General features: G+C 37.0%; 1 protein-coding gene across 1 annotated transcript in view; it reads right to left on the bottom strand.

Annotated features, from left to right (window-relative positions):
- Positions 1-12541, bottom strand: part of PHEX (phosphate regulating endopeptidase X-linked) — a 95978-nt gene that overhangs the window by 55853 nt on the left and 27584 nt on the right. Inside the window, exons 7-11 of the mRNA XM_052673751.1 lie at positions 11131-11247; positions 9329-9412; positions 8887-9032; positions 4158-4251; positions 172-300 (exon numbers count right to left, since the gene is read on the bottom strand). Of these exons, the coding sequence (XP_052529711.1) occupies positions 172-300; positions 4158-4251; positions 8887-9032; positions 9329-9412; positions 11131-11247 (570 nt within the window). The remainder of the gene's footprint in view (positions 1-171; positions 301-4157; positions 4252-8886; positions 9033-9328; positions 9413-11130; positions 11248-12541) is intronic.

Here is a 12541-nt window from a genome sequence, read left to right as displayed (position 1 = left end):
GGCTGTGCTTAGATGGACAAGAAACATGACATTTCTTAGTTCTGTGCTCTCCTTGCTTTTTTTCTTAAGTAACTGAAGCATCTTTAAGAATTTTGTCACCAGTAGTACACCTTTTCTTTAACTTTGAGAGAATAAGGAAGCCTCTAATTACAAGTTTCTAAGAGGACTCACCATCTCTTTCTTGTCTTCTTGAAAATGGGCTTTCACAAACATCTTACCCACAACGTAAGGGAGTGAACTTTCAACTAAGTCCACACATTTGTCCCACTGAGGCAGTAAAGATGTTGTTCCATGGATCACCTGTTGGAAGTGAATGCAGTAAGTCATAACATTATATAAGCCTGCATGTATATTTTTTATGCTTGCCAAGTTAAATTATGCATGTCAAACAGTAACAAACAAACGAACAAAAAACACAAAAAAACAGCCAACCCACAGCAATGATATTTTACAGATATTTCCATTTTTATGAGAACATAGAAACTTTATAGAAAAATCTTTTCAACCCCACTGAATGACTGTAAAGTTTTAAACTGAGTATAATGGTAACAACTTAGAGAGACTAAGCTGAGAGGATTTTTTTTATGGGAAGACATCCCCAATGGTTAACGTTAGGCTAATTCTGGTAGTTTTGCACTCAGTGCAAATGAGCTTCAAAAGAGAAATAGTCAAGATGAGCAAATGAGCAAGGCAAAATTATGCTTAAGCATGTTGCTACTTTGTTCTCCGTTTCTGAACGTTGTTACTGTTGGCATTTCATAAATATCAATACATTTTCTGGACAAAAGAGTTCATTGAAAACAAAGTACCCATTCAACACAAAATGCAAAATGTTTACATGGAAGCAAAAAGCAAACGCAGTGCTGATTCGGAAGCTTTTTTGATTTTTCTTTTTTTCAAGTTCAGAGAGTTCCCTTTCCACTTGTCTTGTTCCACAGAGAACAACCAAAATCCCAGCTCAGTAGCTGTCACCTGCTGGTTGCATAATGGTGGGGTCAACACCAGACCAGGTCAGGCAGGATAACATTTTGGCCTCTCACAGATTGCATAGGCCTCCAAGCAATGCTCTAGTGTTTAGTGGGCCTTTCTTTTTCCTTGGTCTCCTCTTAGTCTCCTCTAAGATAAGATTTCTAGCAAAACTAAAGAGCTTGGATTTGCTTGGAAAATTACAGACTATCTTAACTCTCAGCTATTGAAGGTCAGCTATTTTGGTAGTTGAAAGATTGATTTTCTCCATCATATTGGTTGTAATTAAGCCTAATCAATGACTCATACTTAAATACACCAGTGAACTGCATTTTCAAATGCTTTTTATTAATACTGCATGTGCTAATAGATTTTCAATGACAGAACAAACACTTCTTCTATACAAAAACCACATTGGGTAAACTGATGCATAATAAGGTAATTGTTTCCTAAACAGAGCCAAATTAGAAAATAAACTTCTTTTCCAAATCCTTCAATCTTCATGTATAACACATCACTTTATTAAAAAAGAAAAAAAAGGAAAGGAAAAATTCTCTCCAGTGTCCATGCAAAACCACAATGAATCTTTCTCCTGATGCAGATTAACAAGGGGAGTCACAGCATTAATTATCAGAGCTTTTCTTCCAATTTCTTCCAAAAGCTCTGTCTACACAACAACCACAGAAAGTCAAGAGACAGAGCTGGCTTTCAGCATGTGACATGTTATTACAACATAATAATCATTATTTTGAGGGAGATTTGACTGTGAGGAGGACAGAAAGGCAGTACAGGCTCTGAGACAATAAAACCAGAGCTGAGAGGAAGAGATAATATCTCACAGCTGGTATATTGATATTTATGTTACAACCAGAGCCAACTTGAGCTCTCTCAAAATTGTCCTCCAAATATTAATGTCTCACTCTACAGTGCAGTACTCCAGGTAGTAACAGCAACTATAAATAGCAGGTTTCAAGCCTTTCCAGGCAATTCAGAACTCCACAAGAGAATTAAAAGAGCTCTTCCCCAGGAGCCATTGCACATTTGCTAGAACTCAAATAGTCAGTGGAGAGAAGCTGCTGATGGTGCTGATCTGGTAATCAAACACTTTCTCCAGAGTCAGCAGGTTTGTCCTATTTTTCAACCTGAAGTTTTTCAAAGTTTCATCACTTCTTTGCAAAATGCCACCCAGACATGTGTCTCAGTGCCAAGATTACTGCACACAAGATGTAAAAGCCACCAACAGAAAATTGGAACCCAGTTTAAAAATGCTACTTAGGATGGGTGAGGCGTTTGAGAAATGAGTGAACAAATAAAATATATCCTCTGTTTTAGAGATCAGTGATTCTTCTCACAGTCATATTGTTGTCTGATTACTCAATGTTTTCTTCACTTACCAGAAGGTTAGTGAGTCCATTTTTATGATCTCAAAGGAACTGTGTATCTCAAGTCTTCCAGCCTCTGACTGGAACAATCTGCTCAGCAACAGCTTTGCCTTGAACTCCATTTCTCATGTCATTTCTGCTGACCTGTGAAATCTGTTTCCCTGAGCTGTTCACAACACTTAACCACAGCTATTAACTATTACCCCTCGCTATTTACTGCACTTAACTATCTTTCTCCAGATCCCAAAGGCAGATATGGGAACAAGCTGCTGACTCACTGCCCTTACTAAGCTGCCCTTCAGTTTTCACAGCCACTTACGTGAATCCTTAACGACAATATTTTAATGAGCTTTGAAACAATTTCAGGTAGATTTCTCCCTAAACTGCTGGAGGATGTACCCAGGGAAAAGACAGCACCTCGTTAGTGTATCTAAAAGCACAGTAACTGAAAGACAGTGTTTCCTTCCAGGAATTTCTATGGCCATAAGGTAATTCAATCATATTATGCAGACTTGTTGATGGCCAGCAATCTATTTTACCTGGCTAGCAAGAAATATTCCACAAGGGGACACACTTAGAAACACATCACTGTGGTTCTGACAGCCAGTTTTGCACATTTTTGCATAAAGAAAATGGCGTCTTTGGCAATGCAGATTCAGGATCAGAGGAGATGGCCTCTTCCACATAGTTTCCATCAAAGTATTAAAGTTCATTTTTAGATATGTTATCAGCTCATAACTCTTCCAATACCAGTCAGGAAGGACATTATTGATGGTTTCAATTACTGTCTGTGTGCCTCACCAAGGAGGACAGAGCACCCACACCTCCTGCACCACACCACTGGCATTGCTGTGACAGCCTCCTGTTCACCGAATCATAGTCATTAATTTTGGAAATCACCACTAAAACCATCTAGTCCAACCATCAACTCGTCACCACCATGCCCATAACCATGCCCCTCCACGCCACAATATATCTTGTTGTCATGATGTAACCAAGCAGCTTATTTTCCTTATAACGAACAAAAATATATAATCATCCAAACATGGCATGGAAACAGCAAAAAAGTAGAACAAATTTCTGTTGCAGTTTCATCTTTTGTTTGCTTAAAGAGCCCTTGCATTGCCCATAATATCATCAGGTTGGCTTTCCATTCAGGAGCCACTTAATCAAATATGTGCTTTACATAAATACTCTATTAATTAATAGATAATTAACTCCACTCTCGTAGATTATGGCAGCAACTAATGCATGTCTTTTGGGGTTTCTACAGCCCTGAGCTGGAAGGTACCTGATCAGATCTTCCGTGAGAAAAGCTGATGTATATGTACGCTAGAGCTCATATAAATCTGGCATTACAGTATAATAATGGTTTGGAGTAACCTGAGAAAAGATGAAATCTTGTAGTTTTGTTTTAGCAGAGCTGTTTTCGAGCATGTGTAAAGAGTTCTTTTTTTTTTCAAAAGCTCAGACTTTGGCCAAACATATTTGACCTTTCGCAGGTCACAGCCCCAGCACAAAACTCAATAGCTTTCCAGCTTTTGGGTTACAGCATAAAAAGTCTAAGCCTTTTTAAGGCCTCAAAACTTCCCTTACATAATCCAAAGGACAGTTCTCCTTTGTGTCGCACACAATATATATGGTTTTACTATTTTAAATGAAGACTACTACAAAAAGCTTAATAAATTTGCCCAGCATGGAAAAAATATCTTTTGCAAAGATACAAATAATAGAAAACAGCAGCTACAAGGGAAACAGATAGGGACAACACTAATTACACTGTAAATGCTATTAAAAACTTCAACTTACCCGAGAAAATTCCAGCCACCGATACTGAAAACGTCTACTGAGGTTAAATAACCTTGAATAAACCATTCTCCACACCAGATAGTTGGCAAGAGTCCTGTTAAATCAGACATGTTTTTGTCAGCCCTCTAAATGCATATGATGTAACAAAGCAAAGCACTCACAGAAGTATCTCCACGAATATTCAAACTGAATGGTTGAAAATTCCTTTTGAAAATTAATGAGTGATGATCAAATTGATAAATTTCTACTTCACAGAATAGCCTGCTAGATTGAAGCTGGTTGGTATGTAATTGAACAGTGGTAACCATCTTCTAGAGGATATTCGTATCAAGTTCGACATCTAGCATGCCACCTGTAGGTAATGCTTTTTTCAAAGGGCAGTTTTTGTTTTCCATGGAAGTAGCAAGAATAGCACCATAATGAGAAAATAACTGTTTTTTTTTTTCTTTTTTTTTCTGTTTTTTTTTTTTTTTTTTTCTTTTTTGTATATCAAAGCAAATGTTATCTCTTCTCATTAGTAGGGAACATAAATCGTAACCATAAAACAACAGATAATGATCAATCCCATATGTACTAGAGATTGTCACTATTTCATATTGTCTTTCCTTAGAAATTAACAAAACTTCAGAAAAATTTTACTATCTACATTTATTAAACTACTAATTACTAATAACTGACCTACCAAAAAGAAAAATCTCCAAAGAACTGAGGTGGAGAAATCCTGGAAGAACTTGTTCAAACATCCCAGGAGACCTGACATCTTTGCTCCTTTTTCTAAAACTTCAAGCACTTGATCAGTGTGCTTAACCAAATATTTGTCCAGCCTAGACTGAACCACCTCCATGATCAGCAGTGCTTATATGAGATAAAATTGCACTGTAAATAGGAAATTCAACTTCAAGCAGTCTCAAAACAAGTCTAGCACTGAGCTAAGTGTTTCCTTTCCACTATAAGATGTTTTGATAGCCTATCTGAACAGCTCGCTCTTCACTAAAACTCAAGTTTCTTCAGCCTCTAGCTGCCATAGAGATGGAGCTGCCAGGTGTTCCTGCAGTGCCACTCCATTAGTTTCATTGGTAGACGCTTCATACACTGTTCTTTCACCCAAGTCAAAACAGGCTGTAAGAAAATTTTTGAGGGTATTCTCTTCACACCAGCATCACCAGAGCAAGAGCTTGAGTTTTGCCTCTAAGCTCCTGCCTAGCACCTCCAGCTCAAGAAAGATCGTTGCTGCAAGCTTAAGCTCTTGGTCCCTCAGCTGGGGAGATGACAGTGAGGTGAAGATGGCAACTTGAAGCAATATATTGTCTATTAGTGACTGAGCACATGTCTGACCGTGTGCAGACACTAAGTGGGACACCACACCAGGAGCAGTTGTGTGCTTGTGCCACTTAACCCCTTCTTCCTGATAGAAACAATAATTTCTTTTTCATTATAGAAATGCATCAAACAGTACATGTAAATCCTCACAATATTCATAAAATATATCCAAAAAAAAGCTTTTCAAACTTCCAGCACAAGTAATATACCTTTATAGCATAGTATACATTACAACAGACAAAACAATTAGCTCTAAATGGATGATTGAATCATTTTGACAAAATGCTTAGAGTCATTAAAAATGTATTTCAACCTACTCAACTATACCAGAAAGCACAGATTTTCCCATTATCACATTTTTTATGATGTAGAGTTTCCTCAGTTAATAGCAAGAAACACACCCCCAAAGAATACAGCTCTCATTTCTTTTATAAGTTGTCTGAATTCCACCAGTCTCTTTGTACCTGCCTCATGCATTTGAGGCACCCTTGCTCCCACAGCACCTACTCAATCCCTCACTCTACTAGAATGCAATTCTGTAGATTTAAATCAGTATTTATGTAAGTATATATATTAAAATTGAGTGTATATATTGTGTATACATATATTTGAGTATATTGAAAGGTTTAAAGATACAATTTCTATCAAATTCTTTAGTAAAAAAAATTCAGCTAAGTAGACAGCTACCGTGAACCAATTATATGTTACAATTCAATACTTAATTGCTACAAAAAGTCAATTCCTTCTTCTGTGTACTTCTTGTTCTCATCTAGAGGTGTCTGCCCTTACATTCAAATCAAGGAATCTCTGTCAAATTGAGAGTGAATGAAAGACTGAAATTTGTAAAGAAAGAGTCCTGAAAAGGTGACTTATTCAACAACATTAATATCCATGGGAATTAAAAAAACTTTTGTATTTAGTATAAGGCATAAATGATGAAGGGGAATGTCTGTCCCAGGAAATAGCCCACAATTAATTGAGCTTTGTTTTAATTTGAGAGGGAAAGAAAGTCTGACACATCCTGAAACCTAGCTCTCTGATGAGATGATAAAAATCCCTAATTGTAATCACACTTGCATCCACTGATGCATACAATGCATAAAACAGGAAGGTTTCACTTCAAAGCCCAAGAGGATTTACACCTTCAGGATTGGGGGGATAAGATTGTAGGCAAAGGTTTTGTTGTTTGTGGGTTTTGATGTTTTTGTTTCTGGTAGGAGAGGTAAGAATTTCAGTTTTATTAAGATCTGTTTACTTATTTCAATAACAATTTTTATCTTTTCAGTCAGCTATGTGAACTTAAAATCAATTATCTTCATTCAGGTTGAAAAATGACACTTTCTGATTAAGAAACGCCTTCAGTGCCTATTCGAGGGTTATTTTCATCCAAATAATATGAGGCTCAGAGATGCTAGCCTCTTCACATGGAGTGAAAATCAGCACAAAAATAGCACAGATCTTTGTGCTTCTGATGAGACCAGAGCATTTGTTGTTGTAGCCTTTGGGAAGATTACAGTACACAGTTCCCTATTTTAACTTCAAAACAACTGTTACAGAAAGAAGTGTAGGCTGACCACTGCTGAGCCAATATGACCATCACTGTGATACACACTCCCAAAGGAAGTGGTAGAGAGCTTGTCTGCTGGGACAGTTAAAATTATACCAGCATTCATGGATATCTGCTGAGGAAGGCTCAACCCTGTCTGGAAATAAAGTAGGTTGCTCATGTAAGATTCTGAGAGTTTGTAATATATTTTAATGAATAGACATGGTGGCAATTAAAGAGGATAGATTTAATATGAAATAGATAGACACATTAATTGGCATTTTAATAAAAAAAGATCTTTTTCACAATTTTTGAAATCTGTTTGGAAACTGTATTCATAATTGAGTGAAGAATCAGATTAAAATACTGAAAATTTTTCTCTTGCCAGAGGCAAAAGTTCCAGTTAAATTACCATAACTTAACTCTCCAACTAACTTTTCAAAAGAAACACAAGACCAGAAAGGAGATCTAGTGCCCCCATCTCTCTCTAAAGAAAATTCCTCTTTATAACACAGGAATTGAGGAGTACTGTATTAATTGAGTACTTGAGGCAAGGTAAAGCAGTTATTGATTCTGACATCCATGAGAACAGTAAAGCTACTTTCTACAGCAGCTGTAAACATTTCCATTATGAGAATGCATCTCACTATATCTTATTAATTACTTTCAACTATAGTGCCAGCACTATCAACAAACTGGTAACTGGAAGGCTGGGGGGAAAGAGGGGCAGGGGGAAAATAACCCCTGTTACTAGAAATTTGATCCATGACAATATTTAATAAAACAAACCAAATTAGTATTATTTGCATTATTTTAACCTTTCAAATACCATATGGAGAATGAAAAATGAGATTACTCATAAGAAAATACCCTTGTTACGTTCTTAGGCTTCATCCCATATGGAAATGTTATGACATCATTGTGAATACTCTCAGGTATTTACTGTGTAGTTGCAGAATAGATTTGTATGGAATAGTATTTGCACACAAAGAGTAACTATCTTTCTGTTTATTGGTACACATGCATCCTCTAAATCACCATTTATCCCCACTGACATAACAAAATTTATGAGATAGAAAGCCTGGAAAACCAAAACAATGTAGAAGACTTTCTTCAGCAAACTAAAATTTGTGATATGCTAACAATATTTGTCCGAATTTTGGAAAGCAAGGATGTTTGACAATCTCTAGGCAAAACAAATGATCGTGTTTATGTTTCTTACTGTTTGATCTGCTTCTTATTTTTACAAATACTATGAATCAACGTAAGCTTTGTCATTGAAGGCAAAGATCAACAACATAAGAACATTCTGAATTATTCTGTTCTGAAATATAACCTTAGTTGTGGCCATAATGTACCATCAACAAAGAATGATTTTTAGAGCAAACAGCTTGAAAATGTTTTTTAAGAGTTCAGCAACACACCTGAGCAGAGAGTAAATTATTACAGAAATGGCTCATACGTCATCAACAAAGATGCTTTTAAATAGAATATCATCTTTATACACCCTTTTTTCATCACACTGCCAGAGGCTGTCTTGCTTCCCTGTGCAGAGCACATCTATTGCATTTAATGTGAGCTGCCTGCATTTTTCTAGAGATGTAAATGATTTCGCAAGACATAAAACCCCATTCAAGCAAGAGAGGCTGAATGGATCTGCAAAAGGCAGTAAAACTGTTTTGAGCTAATAAAGGTGCCTGAGACTAAATTCTCCTGCTGCCCAGAAGGGAATACACCTATCTTCTTTCAGACAAAAATGAGGAGACCTTTTCCTAGAGATTTGATTCCTAGCATCTGGGAAGTACCTAAAGATCCCAGAACAAGCCCAGCATTTAATGACCAGTCATGAATTTGGAGCCTTACTTTTTCCTTTCATTTTCAAGTATCCTGAATAAATCTTTGAAGTACTGGGGAACACGGACAATCACACTTTCTGAAGGACCTATATCTTTGAGCTCAGGGTAGACCTTGGTGTCAATCACCTTCTTGATGTATCCCAGCCAGTCAAACTGAAATGACAAAGAAAAGACTGGTTAAAGCACTCTACGAAGAGAGATAATTTATTGATTAAATCACGTTTGAGATAGTGGCTTTAAAGCTTTACTTATTAAAAATTTAGAAATTATTGCAGCTCATCTTTCCACAGTTTCAAACCTCATGAAGTCATAACTGAATTTAAAAGAACATATATTGTAACAGAGTGCATACATTCCTAATAACACTCCTTTAACATGCTATCTCCCTACACTAAAGGCATATTTAATTATGTAGGTCAGAAATAAAAAGAATAATTTCCCCAACCAACCTGTGGAATCATTGCACTAAGCTCTGATATGTTCATCTTATTGTACATCACTTCACTTGTTCGATTTTCATATGGAATCATGATCTGGAGAAAAAAAGAAGTAATAACAAGAAAAAAAACACATGATGAAATCAAGGCTCATCTTCCGAGAATCTTATCTTACATCGTTACTATCCACCACAAACCCAGTGAAGAAGTACATAACCACCCATTTTCCAAGCATTCATGACGTTAGCTTCCCTTTCTGACGATGGTGTTTAACTCGGAAAAATTAAATAAGATTCATTGCCAGTTTAACTCATTACTGGGGAATCTGATATGCTGCATGTCTTCTCTGAACACTTTAGACCAATTTTAGCTCTGGTTATACCAAGGAAACAAATGCGGGTCCATAAAAGCTAAAAGCACACCTAGATCATTAATATCATTCATCCTATCAGCTACAAACTATTCAGTTTTAAATGTCAAATCTGAGAACAAATATGCTGGAAACATATCTTGTCTCCTGTATTTGAACATGTGCCCTTCTCTGTCCTGGCTACACCTGGAGGAAGTGTCAGATATACATCAGTTTCTTCTTTCTTTAAACCAACTATCTTGATTTCCATGGCAGGAAATCTGAGTACATAGGCCAGAAATGAACAAAAGCATTCACCAACTGAATCTCTCATCTGGGTGACCAGAATAGTCAGGCCTCAGGATCCTCTACAGAGTTAAAATCCAAGGATGTAGCAAAAGAATTGTTAAATACAAAAGAAGCCCTTTTATAATTGACAAGGGATATTCAAATTCCAAGGTGTCTGTCTGGGTCATAATGAAGAAACTAAACAACTACAAGATAAAAATACAAATTTTCTCACTGTTCAAGTAAAACAAGAATTCTTGATGCCAGTGCCAGCCCAGCTCTAAGGCAAATACTGTGCAACAGGCTTTATGGTGCCGAATTTAAACAGGGCAGAAATTGACACAAGACTAACCAAACAGCTGGAAGATCTCCAAACAAAATTCTGCAGTAAATGTCTACAGTTTAAATGTTGCTCAAGCAATACAGACAAAAAATATTTTCTTCTCCTTTTATATGGCAGATCTATAAACTCTTCTTGAACTTGCTTGCTTTCTTCCTCTCTAAATTTTTCCTTTTCCTCCAGTAACTCAAATCTACTTGAAATCTTAATTGGACACATGAAGATCTCTTGGAGCATGCCACTCATCCCTAAATCAAAAATCATTCTTTTATTCCCTCTGTCTCTCTTCCCAAGCACAGAAGTTCTCCGTGATATACGTTCACTTAAAAAGAGTACACAGGAACAAAGGATACAGTAAAAGCCCAAGTAACAAACAAGACTATCTGTTTTCAAAACACAGTATGATGATTATATAATTAATTGTGCTTACTAGGGATTATACAACAATTCTTGTTCCTGAACATATCTGCTTTCATGCGGAGCTTTGACAAAATTTTGTCTCTACATTCAGCAGAGAGATGGAAACTCTGCATTACTGCTGTTGTGGATGGCCTCCAGTTCTCCAACCTTAATGATTCTATGATTATTTTTGGCTAAGGGCTTTGTTAATTTGTTTTATTTTTTTAATTCTTCACCCAATGCCCTTGAGAATATATATTCAATTTAGCAATTAACTAAAGCAAGAAGACACTTCATTTTCTTCCATCAGACTTGCTCCTTTCCTCCTCCCTCCAAGAAACATTATTGCTAAGGTTGTTAATGTAACAACTTTCCATTCTGAAACAGGATAGCCCTTGGTTTTTAAAGCAATTTTCAATTCCACATAAAATTACCAACCTCAGCTATTTTAACTTCCAGCTTTAGGACTGACTTCATATCAGATTCAGCTCGGGAAGCATTTGCACCCAGAAGCACTGCTGTGTCAACCATGAACTGCAAAAATGTATCTCGGTACTGGGGATAAAGAAGAAAAAGGAAAAAAAAAGGAAATCATCACAGGATTTGCACTTCAACACAGCTGTAGCACTAGGACATAAATATCCAACTGACAGCAAGGAGATGAATACACTGTACTTTCATACTCCTGCAACCAGAGTTATAGTTTCCTTACCTTAAGTGTCCATTTCCATTGAAGAGACAAGGGAAAATCATGCCATAAACATACTGTAGATGACAGACAGAGCGATCTGCTGTGATTCACAGAGTATATACATCTTGGGAAGTGCAAATGATATTTCTGGACTTGGCTGAGAACACAGAGCTCTTACAATGGAATTAGACAATGTGTATGTTTTTGCAACCTCACACAGTAATGAGCACAGGACTGAAGTACTTACAGACAGATGTAAGCTTGGTGGATGAGAAGATAGGGAAGCAAAGAGACCTCTTTCCTCTGTTTCTGCTACAGCACACAAGTACCTACAAAAGTGCTCTGTGCCATCCAGCTATCCTAAAAAAAAACTGTTTAGCCTAGTGTGTCTACACAAATGTCAATGAAAACACCGCATGTATCAATCATTATATTGCAGTGATTTCTGTGCTATCTCTTCTCCAGCACCACCTTTCAGAAGTTTGAAAGGGATCCTATCAGCTCCTGCTGGTCTGTAGTGTCCCAAAAGCAAAAGCATTTCCTGGCATATTACCATCTGTGATTTTTAAATAGATACTGTTCTTTGGATACTGGCATCTGCTCAAGTGGATGTGGCTAAAATCTCACTAGCTTCTCAGAGAAATTAAAATGGAAGCAATACTGTAAGACCTTAACAAAAGCAGTAACTTGCCCCCATGACAATCCAAGTGATTGTTTTCCATGAACAGCTGTATGTGCTGGACACTGCCCACAGGCCTTCATCAAAGGAAGATGAAAAAGATGTTGGCATTATCAAATATCAATACATGTACATCAACAGTTGATCTTTGTTTTCCACAGAAAAGCAGCAAGAAAATTTCCTAATAAGCTATGGCAGAGTACTGAGAAATAATAAAGAGAAAGGGAAGAAGAGGAAATGAAGCACTGAGATCTGTTGAGGAGTTCAAGTTCCCTTCATTAAATAAATTCAGGCTAATTTGATGATAGATATCTGGCCAGGAGAGCAGCTAACTGACAGAGCAGCATCTGGGCTCCGTTTTCATGAGACAGACTTGAGCTTCTGGGTTCTTTGTCTGTTGTCTAGGAAATTCTGGGACCTCTCAGTAATTGTGGAGACTCTCATTGACATCAGGTCAGGTGAAGGCTAAGGTGAGGGTA

Source organism: Tympanuchus pallidicinctus, unplaced genomic scaffold (assembly GCF_026119805.1).
Source record: "Tympanuchus pallidicinctus isolate F22 unplaced genomic scaffold, pur_lepc_1.0 scaffold14, whole genome shotgun sequence".
Taxonomy (NCBI): domain Eukaryota; kingdom Metazoa; phylum Chordata; class Aves; order Galliformes; family Phasianidae; genus Tympanuchus; species Tympanuchus pallidicinctus.
Note: the sequence above shows the minus strand (reverse complement) of the source record. Positions and strands in the feature narration are given on the sequence as shown.